This window comes from Panthera uncia (genome assembly GCF_023721935.1).
Source record: "Panthera uncia isolate 11264 chromosome C1 unlocalized genomic scaffold, Puncia_PCG_1.0 HiC_scaffold_4, whole genome shotgun sequence".
Classification (NCBI taxonomy): domain Eukaryota; kingdom Metazoa; phylum Chordata; class Mammalia; order Carnivora; family Felidae; genus Panthera; species Panthera uncia.
The window spans coordinates 100,418,399-100,437,084 of NW_026057585.1; the positions used below are offsets into that span (position 1 = coordinate 100,418,399).

General features: G+C 56.0%; 1 protein-coding gene across 1 annotated transcript; it reads left to right on the forward strand.

Moving 5' to 3' along the window:
- Positions 1-2,778: 2,778 nt before the first annotated feature.
- KLHL21 (kelch like family member 21) lies at positions 2,779-17,237 on the forward strand. Its single transcript, XM_049618183.1, has 4 exons — positions 2,779-6,123; positions 8,324-8,729; positions 12,577-12,649; positions 13,852-17,237. Exons 1-4 carry the CDS (start codon positions 5,103-5,105, stop codon positions 14,143-14,145), a joined length of 1,794 nt encoding a protein of 597 aa, XP_049474140.1. The 5' UTR covers positions 2,779-5,102; the 3' UTR covers positions 14,146-17,237.
- Positions 17,238-18,686: the final 1,449 nt, after the last annotated feature.

Here is an 18,686-nt window from a genome sequence, read left to right on the forward strand (position 1 = left end):
GACACATTAAGGAAAGAAAATTCCAAACCTGAATTGTGTCATGTAACAGGGATCATTCTTGCTCAGAATAGGTGTTCGATAGATACTTCTTGAATAACTTATTAACAAACAGTAGTTCTTGGTACACAGATATGACCAGTACTTTCTGATGTCTGCTTGTTTCCCCGCCTGCCACTCCCAATAACTTCCTGGAGGGTCTTCTTGGTCTCCTTCCTTTGATTCCTCTTAGAAGTTTGGCCCTCTGGAGGAGGTTTAGACATGAATATTTACCGTCCCTTCCCTAGACTCAAGGAAGGATTATAATACCAATAATTGACCCAAAGTCAGTAGCATAATATGTACTTGCATGATCTCATCAATACACAGATTATGTGTATTTAGTACAAAAAGGCAGAAAATATAGGCAAGCACAAACATTGAAGTAATGTAGTTGGTTTGTCTAGTTTATTTCTCAGGTGTCCTGGTACTATTCCTGGGCTCCAGGGGACAAATTTGGAATTCAAGGATTAATGCAAGAGCATTAGCCACAGTAGCCAGATACTTGGAGGCTGTGATTCCTTGTTTTCTGCCTTTAGGGGAAAAAAAAAATTATTATTATACCTGCTGATTATTACAGTTATTTGGAAAAGAGGAAGAAAAAAGCCAACGCTAGCACAGGTTGTGACAAGTTTTAAAATACTAAGAATACCATAGTTTCCCAGTAAGTAACTTGAGAATGTAGTTATTTTAATTGGGTTACCAAATATAGCTTCACCTTTCTAAATCTCACGGCTATACCACATTCATTAGGGAACATTCTGGAAAGCTTTCTGCCTACCATTATAACTCAGTACCGGAGTGTGGGTATGAACATAACCAGAGGTTTCTTTCTCCCAGAATGACTTTTTGGTGGTTCAGCTTTAATAGAATATTCTTAGGAATTCGTGTGGATCTTTCCCATCCCGTTTTCTGATTTTTCTGACTTCCATCTCCAAGAGACCAAAAAAAAAGTAAAACTTCCTCAAAATCATCTTGTTTTTAACTTTTAGTACCTTGATCACTGTATGAATATATACATGTGAATAATCTTAAATCATTAATAAATAATTTTTATACCATGTATTGTCACCTCTTTATATAGCGAGGGAAATAACTTATGCACAAATAAGTCAAATGAACTTCTCATACAAGGATTCATAGCTAACACTGTGCTGGATATTGTTCGTAAGTTTTTGCCTACAGGGGCACCTGGGTGGCTCAGTTGGCTAAGCCTCTGACTTCAGCTCAGGTCATGATCTCAGGTTTCGTGAGTTTGAGCCCCTTGTGGGGCTCTGTGCTGACAGCTCAGAGCCTGGAGCCTGCTTCAGATTCTGTGTCTCCCTCTCTCTCTTACCCCTCCCCAACTCATAGGCATCCGCTCTCGAGCTCTCTCTCTCTCTCTCAAGAATAAACATTAAAAAACTAATAATAAAAATAAACGTTTTTACCTACTGTATCTCATCTACTTATAATAACATACTTAATAAATAGAGAATATTATAGCGTTCCTTAAAGGAAAGTTTAGTAAGTTCATTACAAATCACACTTGAGATGGTTCAGAATCAGTAAAGAATTGGGTGTACAATAGGAGAAAAGGCATACTCTCTTTTTAATGGTATAAATGTGTAAGTATGTGCTTCTAAATGTTCTCGAAGGAAAAAAAAAAACCAGGATAACCGGCTTTTATAAAATGATCTCCATGACCTCTTGTCCCATCTGCCTGAAATTAGAATTTAAATATCAAAATTGCATAGTTTAAATTTTTAGAAATGAAATGGTACCATTATTTGTTAAATCACATTACTTTCTCAGACAAAGACCATTTTCATGATATTGGAAGAGGTAAATTTTAAAAACTTCCATGGTTGAAATTTAATTTTTTTTTCTGTGTCCCCTGCCTCAGCAGCCTCCCCCCAGAAGTTTAATCTTTAAATACAAACATTTCCCCCCAAACTATGGGTTGTTGACTAGCGTTAACACCTTTCTCACTGAACACTAGTGTTTCTACCGTGCCCAGATGTGGAATGCCATTGGAAGAATTTGCTGGCTCGATCATATATTGTCATAGTTAAGTGAATGAATTTCTCACTTTCCCATCTTGAACTTTTTTTTTTTTATATTAATTTTGAGAGAGGGGCCCCTGGGTGGCTCAGTCGGTTAAGCATCTGACTTTGCCTCAGGTCATGGTCTCCCAGTTTGTGAGTTCGAGCCCCATGTCGGGCTCTGTGCTGACAGCTCAGAGCCTGGAGCCTGCTTCGGATTCTGTGTCTCCTCTGTCTGTACCTCCCATGCTCATGCTCTGTGTCTCGATAATAAATAAACATTGGGCGCCTGGGTGACTCAGTCGGCTAAGCGTCCAACTTCGGCTCAGGTCATGATCTCACGGTCCGTGAGTTCGAGCCCTGCGTCGGGCTCTGTGCTGACAGCTCAGAGCCTGGAGCCTGCTTCAGATTCTGTGTCTCCCTCTCTCTCTGACCCTCCCCCATTCATGCTCTATCTCTCTCTGTCTCAAAAATAAATAAACATTAAAAAAATAATAATAATAAATAAACATTAAAAAAAATTAATTTCAAGAGAGCCAGCAGGGGAGAGGGGCAGAAAGAGATTGTTAAGCAGTTTCCACACTCAGCGTGGAGCCCAACACGGGGCTCCATCCCACAACCTTGGGATCATGACCTGAGCCAAAACAGAGTCTATTAACCAACTGAACCACCCCGGTTCCCCCCCCCCCCCCCTTGAACTCTTAAGGTTGATCAGATGAGTGAGAAAAGGAGCTAGATAGCATGCCTGGGTTAGTGGGTGATTCAAATTTCCAAACACAGCTGATGGGTCTAAATCTGTTCCTTTATTTTCTAACCACATTCCTATGTTGCCTTAGATATGTACACATGGCTTCGAATGCTCCCCTTTTAGGTCCAGGATATTAATAATACACCTTTTTTCTCAAGAACTGAATTCTTAGTTGTATTTTCAACTATTATCTCACCAAACAGAGTATGTCTATCTAGTACAGAAAGAGAAAAACACAGGCAAGCACAAACAATGAAACCTCGCCAACTCAGAATATGTTGCCTTCACAATTGCTTTGTGGGCATATGAACACTGACAACACATTGGGCCATACTACGGGTAATCGGATTTTTTGCTCGACACTGTAGCACGAATATCTTATTCCAATAAATATACGCATCATTATTTCTTCAGGACTTCACAGTAAGGCTGATTTGTTTAAGTACACAAAACTGGACTCCGTCCTTCACCAGAGCAACATTATTTGATTTATGAAAGATTTGCTTTCTGCAAGGTGGACAAGTTCTGACCCAGAGGGAGTGTAGTACTTTTCCCTACAAACATCCCACTTCCTGGCTACTCAGACTCTCTTGTCACAAAGTCTGTGCAAGTAAGCTATTGGCCGGGCTCCTGGGCCCAGGAATGCTGCCGCTGCCGTTAATAGCTGTGTGAACAGTCCATCTATGGGCAACACGCAGCCGCCTGGGTACCTGAATGTTTTTTTTCACTCAGGCCTGTGCTTCCCATGCTGAAATTTGGACCAGATACATTCTCATGGCAAGATGATGAGATTCAAAGTACAAGAGAAAGCCTGCAGTTCGCATTTCAGAGATGGAGGAAAAACAAGATGTCTTCTCCAAAGGTTGTGCCCACTCAGCTGGAACCAAGAAATGACAGCAACCCCCGGGTGCCTGGCCCGCCCTGGGACACACGTGGGCGCGGGGGTGAGGCGTTCACCAGGAATGTTTCTGCGAGGCCCACAGGGCATGGGTGGGGGCTACTAAATAACAAAAACCCAGGTTTCTTCTGAGAAGCAAAAGGACTGGAGTCTTTTCTAAAACCGAGCAAAGCGTCTGCTAAAGCAAAAACATGGCTTCCAAGGGAGGGAATTTTTTTCACCTAGTTACGTTGAAAGTGGAGTCCTGGTATTGTATTCACGGGAACCACAATAAGGAAGATTCCTTTCTTCACAGTCACCCCACAAGTGACTGTGACGTTCCTGAACGCCCACATCCCTGGTTTTTAAGGCAGTCCCCTGTCTGACCTTGAGCTAAAGGCAGTGTCCCCAGGCCCCTAGTGTCCCCTCTCCTGGAATAGGAAAAACTGCTGCTTTCGCCGGAATTATTTACATTATTTATATTATTATAATTTTCTGGTACTTGAGCCTTTTGTTCAACCTAATAGCACGTTCTTCTGCATTCTCACGGCGGTCTCCTACCCTCAAGTTTTCTGCCTTCCCCACGTCCATTTCCAGGAGAGGGGGCCAGGAGCCTGGGGGTCGAGCCCGCGCGGGCCTGCGCCCTCAGAAGGCAGCTCTGGAGCCTGAGTCTCTATGAATCGGCAACCAGAAGTGCGCCTTGTACGCTGACGAAAGTTAATGACCGAGTTAGTCAAGTTTGAAACTCCTGCAGGAACACAGTGGAGCAGATTCTTGGCGTCTGGCCCCGTGTCACTTACAAGTGCGCCAAGAAAAAACGTCACCTAAAAAGCTTATACTTGTTCAAGCCTTAGTCCTGAATTGTAAAAATCCTGTCTTTTGAGATCTGCCCGGCAATACGGTTAACTAGCAACCCTCGGAACTAGTGGAATTCAAAACAAAATAAAAACAAAACAAGAAAAAGGTACTGTAGCGAGCCGCCCAGGGGCTCAGGGGCCGCCGACTGGGTAGGGAAGTCTGGCGCGAAAGGGGTGGCTCGGGTTCCGGGCGCCGAGCTCGCCCCCGCCGGCTTCGGCCCCGCAGCCCGGCCCGGTGCGTCGTGGGCGGGCCCTGGAGGCCCCCCGACCCCGGACGGAGAGGACACACGTCGCCCGGCGGGCCCGGCTCGGGCGGGGGGCCGCGGGAAGCCCCGTAAGGGCGCGGGCGGGCGGTAGTGACTCAGCCTCGGGCGCATGGGGCGGGCGGCGGCGCCGGGCTCGGAGGGGTTAAGTGGGCGGGGCCAGCGACGGCCCGCCCCTCCCGGCCCGCCCCCGAGGCCGCGGCGCCCGGCGGTACTTATAGCGGCGGCGCGGGACGCGCGGCGTTCCTCCCGCTGGCCCCGGCCGCGGCGCGCCCCAGTTACCCCAACGACGGCGCCATGGAGCGGCCGGCGCCCCTGGCCGTGCTGCCCTTCTCGGACCCCGCGCACGCGCTGAGTCTGCTGCGCGGCCTGAGCCAGCTCCGCGCCGAGCGCAAGTTCCTGGACGTGACGCTGGAGGCGGCGGGCGGGCGCGACTTCCCCGCGCACCGCGCCGTGCTGGCGGCCGCCAGCCCCTACTTCCGCGCCATGTTCGCCGGGCAGCTGCGCGAGAGCCGCGCCGAGCGGGTGCGACTGCACGGCGTGCCGCCCGACATGCTGCAGCTGCTGCTCGACTTCAGCTACACGGGCCGCGTGGCGGTGAGCGGCGACAACGCCGAGCCGCTGCTGCGGGCCGCCGACCTGCTGCAGTTCCCGGCCGTGAAGGAGGCGTGCGGCGCCTTCCTGCAGCAGCAGCTCGACCTGGCCAACTGCCTGGACATGCAGGACTTCGCCGAGGCCTTCAGCTGCGCGGGGCTGGCGAGCGCGGCGCAGCGCTTCATCCTGCGCCACGTGGGCGAGCTGGGCCCCGAGCAGCTGGAGCGCCTGCCGCTGGCGCGCCTGCTGCGCTACCTGCGCGACGACGGGCTGTGCGTGCCCAAGGAGGAGGCCGCCTACCAGCTGGCGCTGCGCTGGGTGCGCGCGGACCCGCCGCGCCGCGCCGCGCACTGGCCGCAGCTGCTGGAGGCGGTGCGCCTGCCCTTCGTGCGCCGCTTCTACCTGCTGGCGCACGTCGAGGCCGAGCCGCTGGTGGCGCGCTGCCCGCCCTGCCTGCGCCTGCTGCGCGAGGCGCGCGACTTCCAGGCGGCGCGCTACGACCGCCACGACCGCGGGCCCTGCCCCCGCATGCGCCCGCGCCCCTCCACCGGCCTCGCCGAGATCCTCGTGCTCGTGGGTGGCTGCGACCAGGACTGCGACGAGCTGGTCACCGTCGACTGCTACAACCCACAGACGGGCCAGTGGCGCTACCTGGCCGAGTTCCCCGACCACCTGGGCGGGGGCTACAGCATCGTGGCGCTGGGCAACGACATCTACGTGACGGGTGAGGGGACCGGGGGCCGGCCGGGAGGGGACCGGGGGCCGGCCGGGAGGGCCCCGGGTGTTAAGTCTCCTGCGGCCTTGGGAGAATGCGTTTTCCGAACCTGGAACCCTAGAACCGCCCCACAGTGCGAGCGCCCCTTCCCTTCCCCCGCCCCTTCTTGGCCAGTGGGTACGCTTCCAGAGCTGGTGCTTTCGACCTGGAAGTCCGTTGTGTGAGCTGCGACAAGCAGCTCCTTGTGGTCTCTGTGTTCCCCGATGTTGGGGGGTAGGGGTGGGAAGGGTAGGCAGCCTAGATGACAGATGAGCCCACTCCTTGCCCGGGAGGTGCCCCCACCCCCATTTGGTTAGAGGATACTGGGGCATTCACCCCGCACAATGGGCGCTTTCTTCTTCTCCCTAAGGAATCCAGGGACAGGAGGGGGACTGGCACTCGATGAGACACCCATTTCCCGTCCTGGGGATTTCCCCCACACAGCTGAGCCCCACAGGCCTTTTGACAAGCTCATTTTGTCACCAGTGACAGGGTTCCCTCAAGCTTGCACCTAGGCTGGGCGCTGGGGGGTCACATGGTGTTTAGGCTGCTCCCTAGTCAGCGACTGTAAACATGGTCACATGCTAAGAGGTTTTCTTCCAGTTACTTGGCTCAAACCCCAAAACACTGCCGAGTCATGCTGGGCGGGTCCCATCCTGCCCCGGTCCTGGGCATCTCCCACATTTTTCATTAAAGATAAATCCCAGTTCAGACATGGGGCTACCTCCTTCCCTGGGGTGAGGAGGGGCGGTCTCTGTGACAGCTATATAAGGAAAGAACCCGACTCGGCAAGCAGCCCTGGGCCCTGCGGAAGGCTGTTATCAGTCGGTGAACTGAGGCTGTGCCCCGCGTGGCACCTTCAGGAGAACACCAGCTCTGAGCTCTGGTGTTCCCACCCCTCAGCCCCACACACACCACCAGTTTGTGAGTGGAGAAATCTTGGGTTAAGGACGTGCTCAGCTCTTGGCCTGCTGCTCTGTTCCAGCGTTTGCTGGAATATGCTGGAATTGGTCGCTTTCCAGTTTGGGGTTGGTCGGCCCTGTGTTTGGGAACTGTGTGCCCTCCCAACACATGAAAGTCTGGCCAGTGCACTCCCTCCCAGAACTGGTTAGACTCGCCCCAACTTTGCACACCCTTCCATAAACGTCTCAGCTGAGCAGCTAATCCTTTGGGGTTAGACAGGTGGCTGGGTCATTCCATACAGCTGCCTGGAGGGAATTTCACAGGGGCAAGAAAGCTGGTTTCAGCTGCCTTGGACGCAGTTATCCTTTAGGAGGAAGAAAGCAGGCAGAGTGCACTTTGTAAGAGCTTTGTGTTTTAAAAAGCTCAAGGCTGTGAGACAGGATGTCATGCGTGCTTTGCCCTGTGGCGCCAGCTCTGGGGAGGGGGGATGTGACCCCGCCCCTGGATTCTGGGGATCCCTTCAGGCTGTGGGAATTCTAATGTTCTGGGTTTAACTTATGATTACAGCCAGCACCCCGGGGGGCAGTGAGTGGTTGGCTCTTTTTTTGAAAGAAATGTAGAAAGAACTTGATTTATTTATTTATTTATTTTTTTTTTCCCCTGGATGAGGCACATGTCAGTAACTTGTGCCTAAATCAAGAGCTGGATCCCCAGGATTCCCCCTATAGCGTTTCTTTTCGTGCTGGGCTCTTGCTTGCAGTGTGAGGTAGATTTCCTATCGGCCTGTCCTGGCCCTGCCTTGTTTGCGGCTGCCCAAGAAGGCCAGAATTCCACAAACAAGGCCCTGTGTGCCCTGCCACCTGCTTTGTGGCCCCCCAGAAGTTTTGGCTCTGAGACCCAGGCCCTGGTGCAGTTGGGGTGTTGGACAGTGTTTGTGGGGGTCCAGACCGCGATTGCTGTTTACTTAGAATTCTGGCTCCAGGGCCCTTGTTTGGCCCACACGGATTGGCGGTGTTCTTGTGGCAGGAAGCTCTTACACCCCTGGGCGGCGGTCGGCACCTGCGCTGCCTCAGCCACACCCCCCCCCCTTCCGGCATGGAGCCCCTCTAGCCAGGGCTTTGGTGAGAGAAGCCATGTGTTGACGCTGAAACCCAGTGAGGCTACTTCCTGCCCTGGGAGGCTCCCTCTGGGAAGTTCATCGAGGCCCGCGTGGGTGCCTCACCCCGGAGTCTGCACGGGCCGACCTGTGCGATGCACGTCCCGGCAGGTGGGTCTGACGGCTCCCGGCTCTATGACTGCGTGTGGAGGTACAATTCCAGCGTGAACGAGTGGACGGAGGTGGCGCCCATGCTGAAGGCCCGTGAGTACCACAGCTCCTCCGTGCTCGATGGGCTGCTGTACGTGGTGGCCGCGGACAGCACGGAGCGCTACGACCATACCACCGACTCCTGGGAGGCCCTGCAGCCCATGACCTACCCCATGGACAACTGCTCCACCACCGCCTGCCGCGGCCGCCTCTACGCCATCGGCTCGCTGGCCGGCAAGGAGACCATGGTGATGCAGTGCTACCACCCGGACACGGACCTGTGGTCGCTGGTGGACTGTGGCCCGCTCCCGCCCTGGTCCTTTGCCCCCAAGACGGTGACTCTGAACGGACTTATGTACTTCATCAGGTGAGTATCCTGAAGCCGAGGCCCCTCCGCAGCCTTTCTTACCAGGCCCCGTGCTAAAGCGCGTCATCACTGTGCTCGCATTTCATAGATGAGGAGGCAGGCCAAGCTGGCATCCGAGGCTAGGTCTTTCTAACCTGTTAGAACAGTTTCTGTGGGCTTCTAGGTTTTCTTGATCAAGGGATCCTAACTGATGGAGTTAGATCCTTGGATTATGGATTGAGTGGAGTTAGGGCCTTTTAGAGAGCTGTCTGAGATTCTAGAAGCTAAACCACGTGTTGCTTTGCCTGTCTTCCACCCTGAGGATCCCGCTGTATAGACCCTGGTGGTTCTCATGTGGCATTTATTAAGAAAGGAATCTGTCCTACATAGGAGGGGCTTTGCATCTTAAGAAGACTAGAGGAGGGGCATGTGGGTGGCTCAGGCGGTTGGGCGTCCGACTCTTGGTTTTGGCTCAGGTCCCAATCAAGCCCCACATCGGGCTCTGCGCTGACAGCGTGGAGCCTGCTTGGGATTCTCTGTCTCCCTCTCTCTCTGCCCATCCCCTGATTGCACTCTCAAAATAAATAAACATTTAAAAAAAAAAAAGACTAGGGGAGGGCTTTTTGGAGACTTTGGGTCTTTGGGGAAGTGTTGCTTCGTCAGAGGGACCCTTTGCTCACCCAGCAGTGTGTCTTCACCCTGCCGCCGGGTGCAAGAGCCGGGGGTGGGGGGATCAGCTCCACCCCCTCTGTTTATTATTTTTAATGTTTACTTGTTTTTGAGAGAGAGTGTGTGAGCGGGGGGAGGGGCAGAGAGCGAGGGAGACACAGAATTGGAAGTAGGCTCCAGGCTCTGAGCTGTCAGCACAGAGCCCAACGTGGGGTTCGAACTCACAGACCGTGAGATTGTAACCTGAGCTGAAGTTGGATGCTTAACCGACTAAGCCACCCAGGCGCCCCACCCTCTCTGTTTAAAAATTTTTTTTTTTTTAACGTTTATTTATTTTTGGGACAGAGAGACAGAGCATGAACGGGGGAGGGGCAGAGAGAGAGGGAGACACAGAATCGGAAACAGGCTCCAGACTCCGAGCCATCAGCCCAGAGCCCGACGAGGGGCTCAGACTCCCATACCGCGAGATTGTGACCTGAGCCGAAGTCGGACGCCCAACCGACTGAGCCACCCAGGCGCCCTGCACCCTCTCTGTTTAAAGCAATACTTGGGCATTCAGCACATGTCTCTGCAGGTCCCATCTATGCCTTTCCCGCCTGAGCTGGCACAGGAAGGGCCCACGGCCCTGGGATCTAAGGATCCCACAGCCACTCCGGACCAGGGACCACTCCTAGCAGGGAGCCGGCCCTAAAGCTGTCTGGCGGGAATGATGAGGACAATAGTTAGCACGTGTCAGTGCCCCCGAGCTGGGTGTGGTCTGCCTCCTGGGCAGGAGTCCATCTCTATGACTGTCTGACTCTCGAGATGGGCACCACTGTCATCCCTAATTCATAGATGGCAGCAGAGGCTTAGAGGGGTAAGGAATTTATGGGACAGCATGGGGTTTGAGTCCAGGACACCCAGCCCAGGGCCCAGTGCGGTGTTGCTATATCGTGGTCTCCCTGGGCCAGGCTGTGGCCTTGGGAGCATGGGGCAGACGTGGAGTGGCCAGGGGGTCACCATGCATCTGTGGGTCTTGACTTGCCACAGCCAAATATCCCCTCCTGATGGGCCAGCAGGCGTTCAGGGAAGTAGGAGCTCCTGTCTGCTGTGCACAGCCTCTGTGTGTGTGTGTGTGTGTGTGTGTGTGTGTGTGTGTGTACATTCATGTGCACTTGTAGGTGTGTGTCCCAGTTCCTCCCTTCCTGGCCTAGAGCCTGTCTGAAGCTGTGGGATCAGGAGGGAAGGGTAAGAGCTGTACTGTGGTTTCCTCTGTCCCCTCTTAGGAGCCTCAGAGGACATATGCACTTGGCTTCTCAGCCCTTCTCTTGCGTCCTCAACTGCCCTGGCCTTTGTCTGCTCCCTCCACTCTGCTCCCCCAGACTAGAGGCTCCTTCCCAGGCTTTCTTGGTGAGCACATGCAGGGCAGAGGTAGCACATCATTGTATGCCAGGAAACCTCCGGAGTGCTCAGAGAGAGCCCTGGAATCTCGGCCAGCTCCTGGTCCTGTTATAAAACATCATCTGACCCTTCGCCCAGCTCCCCCTCCCCCAAGTCAAGGTAGATGTCTTCAGAGAGGGGGTGGAGACAGCTATAAATACTTCTCTCAAGAGTGCCAGAACCTTGGCTTCAGCCCCTCGGAGTCCGTTCCAAGTTGAGCGCCTTTGAGAATGTCCTCCCCGCCCTGTGGTCCTAGAATAAGACGTGTGAAAAGGCCAGCCTGTCCACAGAAGGCCCCCTGTGCTTTCCTCATCCATGTCGGGGTCTCTTGTCAGCTGCTAAGCCCCCGCAGCTGGGAGCATCAGGGTACCCCCCACACCCCGTGTGAGCCTTTGTGTGGGTTCAGCTAAGCCATGGGAGGCTGGGGGTGGGGGGTGGGCTCAGCTCTGCCCAATCCCAGCCCCCAACCACGTGGAGATAGTGAAGGGTGGGGAAAGGCGTCCCGATTGACCTCCAGGGGCGTGGCGGGGGCAAGACCTGGGGTCTAGTTCAGATGCAGTTTCACGTTTGTCCCAGAGTCACTCATTTCATGCCTAGTAAGCCTCGTGTCTAGTAAGCCCTGTCACGCCCTGCTCGAATGCCACCTGTCAGGGCAGCTCCTGTCCACAAGCTGCTGTTTGCAGGGGCACCAGGCACTGGGTGGAGGCCTCAGCCTCTCAATCGCTGAGGCCCTGACAGTTTATACGTCTGTGCTGGGGGAGGGCAGCCCAACGGCCTCTGGCACTGTCATCCTCATATGGGCCACGAACTAAGATTGGTTTTTACACCTTGAAATCGTTGGGGGGGGGGGGGGGGGGGAACCAAAGCAGGAGCTGCATTTTGTGGTATGAAAAGTTACACGAGATTCAAATTCTGTCCACAAATAAGGTCTTTTTGGAATGCAGCCAGCCCGTTTCCGAACATCAGTGACTGCTTTTGCGCTACAACAGTCACGTTGGGGAGTAGGTACGGAGCAGGCTCTGGGGGCCTGAGATGTTCACTGACTGGCCCCTCTGCTGACCCCGGACTCCTTACTCTCACTGCCATCTGGGGCTAGTGTCTGTGCTTTTCAAGGCTGTGCCTTTGAGCCTTTCCTTGCAGGGATCCAGAGCGTGTCAAACAAGGTGGAAGGATCCTGACCCCAAAGGGAGGGGCAATGCTGGTGCCTTCTTTCCTATGACTGTGCCTATCCTGCTGGGCACCCAGGACACAGCAGTGAGCAGGAGGAGACTGGGGGGCTGACAGCGGTGGGGAGGGCCCAGGAATAGTCAGGGAGTGTCAGGGAGTGCAGGGGGGCAGGAGGGCTGGCCTGGCCTGGTCGGCCGTGGAAGGCTGTTGTGAGAAGACACACAAGTGCAGGTCGGAAGACGGAGAGGAGACTGGTGGGCAGGGATGTGGGAAGTTCAGATCTGGAGCCAGCCAGGGGGGCCGTGCTGGTGTAGAGCAGCGTGTGTGTGGGGGGGGGGGGGGGGGGGGTAGGGTGGTTAAGCACCTGAAGGTGTTTGATCTTCAGGTTTGAGAAGTAAAGTCTGGTTCTGGCCTCAGAGCCCAGGCCGGATAGGTGTGTGGGCCTGAAGTTGGCCCCTACAAACCAGGATGAGGGCTCACTGGCCTGTGGACTCCACATGACATCAGAGACATTCCCAGAGGAGAGGGGCCTGCGTGGCCCTTCTCTCCAGCTCTTTACACACAAGGATGCTTCCTCCTGCCTCTGATACGTTCCCCCCCCTCCCATTCACAGGGATGATTCTGCGGAGGTGGACGTATATAATCCCACAAAGAACGAGTGGGACAAGATCCCATCTATGAATCAGGTAAATATGCGGCTGTGTCGGCATTGGTAGCACAGGCTGGTCCTGTTTTCTGGCCAGAGTGTAGTCATGACGTGTTTGGGAGATGGTCCTGGTGGGCAGGGCCCGTGCTGAGCCCTTTCCTGGTGTTATTGCACTTAATAGAGGGCTGGGTTTTCCCTCGGTTTGTACTTCAGGGGCACTGAGACCTTAAATAAATCCCAGGGTTAGACAGTTTAGTGAGTTCATCCATTCGGACCAGCATTCGATGAGTACCTGCTATAAGCCAGAGAGCATAGGGAGAAGAATATTCCCCAGAGGGACAGCAAATGCAAAGGCCCTGGGGCAGAGTGTGCCTGGTATGGTCGCAGAACAAACCTCACAGTCCAGGGTGGCTGGAGCAGAGTGAACAAGGGGACAGCGGAGGCAATGAAGTCAGACAGAAGGTCTTTGGGGATTGACCCTGGGGAATACAGTTATTTATTGAGTGCCTACTGTGTGCTCTGAGCAGGACACTGCTACCACTGTCTGATCAGAGTGTCTCCCCTCTGCTTGTCGAGAAGAGAGGTGCTGAGTCTGACCCTGTGATGGAGCTGGGAAGGCTCGGTGGCATTTGGCCACGTGGGCAATCTCCTTAGTCCTAGTAGTTGTATATCTCCTCAACATCTTTTTTCTTCCTTAAAGTCCCCAGACCTGCTCCCATGATACCTCTGCATGGCATTTGTCACAACTTACAACATCCCAGTTTAACATTTGCACTTAGCAGATGGGACTTCTCTTCTCCCCGTGATGACCTACACGTTACAGCAAATTTGGGCAAGAGGAGAAAGTCCAGGGGTGTGGTTCAGAGCCCAGATGTGAGTCAAGTCCTGGCTCGGCCACCGTCAGCCACGTGAGGCACTGCTTTCCCACCTGTACGACGGGAGGACAGCCGGGCCCGCCCCAGGGCTGGTGCTGCTCACGGGGAGAGTCGCTGCTTCAGCAGCCCCCCGGCCACCGTAGGAACCAGGCACGGCGTGTGGCGCGCACCCCCCCACCCCCGGCCCTGGTTCTGGAGCCGGGGTGGAGGAGGGCATTGGCCTGGCCTGGGGAGCGTGCAGAGGGCCGCTCTCATTTCTCCAGGAAGTGGCGAGGGTCCCAGGCACCTTCTCCATGGAGAGAGGCCGTGGGGTTTCTGCGCTGGCCTGGCTGCCGGCCTCCACTTGCCTGTCTCCCTTGACCCGCAGGTGCACGTGGGGGGCAGCCTGGCCGTCCTTGGAGGGAAGCTCTACGTCTCAGGTGGTTACGATAATACGTTTGAACTCTCTGACGTGGTGGAGGCCTATGACCCAGAGACTCGGGCATGGAGCATAGTGGGACGGCTCCCGGAGCCCACCTTCTGGCACGGCAGCGTCAGCATCTTCCGCCAGTTCATGCCCCAGGTGCCCTCTGGTGGGCGCGGCTTCGAGCTGGACAGTGGCAGCAGTGACATGGATGTGGCCCGACCCCGGCGGCCACAGAACCCTGACGAGCTGCACTAGCCCTGGCCTGGCCCGGGGAGGGCCTCGGTGCAGGTAACACAGCGTGTCTGGGGCGGGGCAGTGAGCCCCTCCTTCGTGCACAAGGACGGGTTGGGTTCACCAGGTGGAGTTGGGCTCTTGGGTCGCCGAGTGAGCCTCAGGATGTGACCCCAGGAGAGTCTCTGTGCATTTAGAGCCGGACTCACAGCTGCTGGGGAGCTGCCTCCCTGCCAGCACAGGGCTCTGGCTCTAGCAGGTGATCCCTCATGCTGCCTCTGCCTATGCCTACTTGCTTCCATGTCAGAGAGGACGGCCTCTTGTCGGGGACAAGTCCTCCCACGAGAGTCTGAGAGTGGTCCAGGCCTGCTTTCCTAGGCCTGCGGGCTCTGCCGGCCTGGAGCATCGGGAATCTGGCAGACAATGGCTGCAGTGGGGTCCCCAACTCCACGTCCGGTGCTGGACATCCCAGGGGCCAGCTCCCTGGATGGAGGCGGTCTGCCTGCCTGGCTCCTCACACCTGCTGGGATGTCCCACCAAAACGTGCCTCACAGGCGCAGGGCAGTGTGACTGGATGGGAGTGTGGCCTTGAAGTGGGCCCCAAGGGACGTGCTGAGTAAACCCTGTCTCCAGTGAACCTGGGTTGAGGCAAATGCTGGGTGCTCCATCCGCCTACCCCACCAGCTGGTGTTGCCACCTGACTTGGAGGCCTCCAGGACTGTCGTCCCAGGTGGATGCACGAGAGGGCAAAAGCCTGCAGGTGCAAGGTCGTGGCTCCTCCCTGGGAGGCCCTAGGAGTTTCTCATTGAAGCCCAGCCAGGCCGATGGTTGCGGATGCCCTTCTCTCCCCTAGGAACAAAGAATCCCGCTGCTTCCAAAGGAAGCCCTGGACAGGGTGGCCCCCGTGATTGGCTGCAAGGTAAATGCAGTCTGGCCCTTCCTTAGAAGAAGGGTAGGGTGGCCAGGGACGCAGCCAGAAAAGAGTCTCTTACAGTGCCATTGCTGAAGGTCTCTGCAGGGCAGGGGGAGAGCCACCCTCCTCCCAAGCCTGGGGCATCCCCGGGAGGGTGGCGGGAGGAGCTCCCAGGAAACTGCGGCTCAGGGGTCCCCGGTTCCCTGTTTTCTCTGGGGAGTGAGTGGTCTGGTCTCCTCAAGGTCCCCGAGGATCCCTTGGCTGGATATGTCTTTCTTCCAAAGAGGAGGATGCTTGCATTTCCCTCACTAGAAAGCTGGAAAGCAAATGTTTGTTGAGTTGCCTTTCCCAGTGAACCGCCTTGGAGATGTGTTCTTAGCAGGAGAAGAAAAGTTCTAGCTGTCGCTTCACAAACAACACTTTTTTAAACACTTTCTTTGGCCAGATGGCAAGGGTTGTTCTGGGGGAGGAAGTCTTGCGGCCTAAAGAGCTGTTGCCTGGGGCCCCCACCTTCTCTGCCATATGCCGTCACTGTCTGGTTAGACCTGTTGCAGGAGCAGCTCCGGTCCACAGCCAGCCCTTCCCATCCCCTCAATTGTCACTCACCAGGTCACTCCCGCACACCCACTGCGCCAGGCGCTGCCAGACAGCCGGCCGGGTGGTGGTCCTGCCTGGGGCTCCCCCGCCAGGCGGGCCTGGCCGTGGGATCCCTTGGGCCCCGGGGGACTCCTTCATGCCCCAGGTCCCACCTTCGCCCCTCCTGGGGTGCGTGTTCCCCCTCGATCGGGACTTGCTGCCCCTGTCCCCCAGCGATGGTCTGACCTCACCTCCTCGGGGCTGGTGCTGCCTCCTCCTGGCTCTGGTGCCTTCCCAGCAGGCTCACTCCGCAGGGGTTTTCCATGCCCTTTGGTCTCTGTAGGTAGAGGGTGTCCTGCCACAGTGGCTTGTCTCCTATCAGTGGCAGCGGGGAGGGCAGGGCAGCGCTGCACAGGACCGAGGGAGCCCTGATGTGCTCCAGGCACGGAGCTCTGCGCCAGCAGCTGCGGCCTGCCCGCTCGGTGTGGGGACAGGCCACGCAGATACGTGTCATGATGCCTGCTGACAGGTCACCTGCAGCTACCCCCACCACCCCACCCCGCCCCCGGAGCAAGAGTGCAGGCCTTGATCTCGTGGGGAAGGCTTTGGCTTTGGCGCCCTTCCTGAGGGCCGCCTCCGTGGAGGGTCCCTTTGGCAGCCAGAGAAGGTGGGGTGAGGAGGTGCCAAGGCTGCTGGAGCTCTCCCCACCTCCCTCCAGTGGGGCTGGGCTCTGTCAGGGTCAAGGACTTCCCGTGGTCAGCGACTTCCAGGGAGAGGTATCGTGTAACGCTTTTTTGTCGGGACGGGGCGCTGCAAACACGTTTTTCTGACAAAACCAGCCTCTGTGGACCGTACAGCAGGCCTGGTCCGTGCTGAGGGCTAGCGACCGCCCTGGCCTTCACCTGGCCTTCCCTGCAGACGCTCCCTTGTGGCAGGGGGCCCCGTGTCCTGGGTTCCTGCCCTTGGTTCTTCACCGTGACCAGCTGGCACACCACTGGCAGCTGTTGGTTGGCTGGTTCAGTGTGCACCCGTGACGTCCTCCTCCACACTCGCTCTCTAGAACTACGCGGGTCTCCTCCACCCGGGCCCCATCCTCTGTCGGGAGCACCAGGGCGGGGAAGGGGAAGCAGCAGCCTCAGCAGCAGTGGGTTCCTGCAGACTGCAGCCGGGGGTCCACGGTCAGGGACGGCCCTTTGGCAGCACCTGCTCCCCTGCCCAGCCCTCCCCGCTTCCCCCCGCGGGGGCTCTCGCCTGGGGACACCCCCCCCCGCCCCCACCTTAGGAATGTGTATACACTGACCAGGGTCAGAGATAAGCCAGCTGGAGGTGGGACTGTGTTTGGATATACAGAACTTTTTAGTCTACGAGACAGTTTAAGTTATGAAAATTCAGTGACTCATATTTAATGCTGATTTGCTATAAAGTATTCTATATTTATATAACTTCAGAGACTCTTATGTACTAAAAGACACGCCCCTTTCAGTGTCCCAGCTATCTAGTTCCAACCCCAGACGGTGGGGCAGATTTGCCTATTTATTTGTTCTATAGGCCTAGGTGTCCAGAATCCTGTTGAGAGATTTTAGGATGCCTTCGATGTATACTTTTTGAAATAAAACCATTTCCTATACACTCGGTGTCCTGGTCTTCATCCTGCCACTGCTGTCTTGGGAGACTTCAGGCAGAGGCGAGGCAGGGCAGCGGAGGGCTGCCCCCGTGCCCACGGAGGAAGAGGACAGACCGGGGTGCCCAGGGCTTGTGCGAACGGTCTTGGAGCAAAGCTTCTGAGGCCCTTTCTTGTCTCCGATCGTTACAAGGTGGCAAGTAGCGGGAAGCGGAGGCTGAGCCCAGGGCATGAGGAGCACGGGAGTCCTAGCCCCACGTGCTGCCCCACGGCCAGTTTGGCCTCCCTGCCTCCACCCCTTCACCCGGTCCCCTGCCTCGCTCCCCCCACCTCCTGAAGGTGGGCTCTCCGGTGGTGAGGAGACCCCCGTCTGTAGGGGGTAAACCTCAGACCTGGGGCGGGGAGTGGGCCCTTAAAGGAGGATCCTGGAAGAGGCCATGAAGTTCAGAAAGGTTCCTCGCGTATAACCCAAGGCATAGGCCGGTTTCTTTGTGGGGAAGGGAGCATTTTGAGGCCATAGTTTATTTTTTAATAACCTCACTGAAATAGAGCTGAGGCAGTTCGCAGTCTGGGCATCGGCTGTTGTGCCTGAATATGGGCCTTACCTCTGAGCACCCCAGTGGTCGAGGAATACAAGGAAAGACGGTTAGATGGGTTCTGGGTGTAAAACAGATCGTTTCCTTCCTCAGACTCCAGGAGGAATTGGGCAGTGTGGAGCTCGTGTTTCAGGAGTCTTCCAGTGATAAGATTTAGGTGGTGCCCAACTTGAGCACTTGCTCGTGACTGTCACTGCCCCAATTCAGAGTTCGCTTCGTGCCGGGCACTAAGCAGAGCACCTCTGCTGTGCGTCAGGTGGTTGTAGAATGTGTGTGCGGAGCTGGACACCCATCAGCGGGTGGGGCCTATATCCCCTGCCCTTGAACCTGGGCAGTGAGGTTCCGGTGTCTGCCTGGACCAGCACCACGTGGCAAAGGGGACACTGTGACTGGAGGGCTAGGTCATGAGGCTTCACGGCTCTGGCTGGAACATGGGTCCTTGGCACACAGCCACCATGCTGTGAGGAAGCCTGGGCAGCCCGTGGAGAGGGACCCAGGCCCACAGCCAGCACCGCCTTCCCAGGCACAGACACCCTCCCCCGCAACCGCGCCCTCACCAGCCTCCAGGGAAATCCTGGGGCAGCTTGCCATCTGGCGGGAGGTAACCGCGGGCCCTCTCACCGAATCCTTGTCTACAAAGCGGGTGCTATTACTAATTCCGTTGAAGGGGAGGACACGGAGGAGTCGCCTGCCTCGGGCAACAGGGCTGTCAGTGAAGAAGCTGAGGGGGAACGTGGGCGCCGGCACCCACACGCTTTTCCTGCAGGATGCGCACCCGGCCCTGCCGTCCCTGCAGAACCCGGGCACCAGCAAGGCCTCTTGTCATTCTAAACTTGGCCTTGCCGGCACTCCAGGCCAC

Coding starts and splice junctions, on each gene's coding strand:
- KLHL21 (XM_049618183.1), top strand. CDS start 5,103: ATGGAGCGGCCGGCGCCCCTGGCCGTGCTGCCCTTCTCGGACCCCGCG. Junction 6,124..8,323: donor CAACGACATCTACGTGACGG/GTGAGGGGACCG, acceptor ACGTCCCGGCAG/GTGGGTCTGACGGCTCCCGG. Junction 8,730..12,576: donor GGACTTATGTACTTCATCAG/GTGAGTATCCTG, acceptor TCCCATTCACAG/GGATGATTCTGCGGAGGTGG.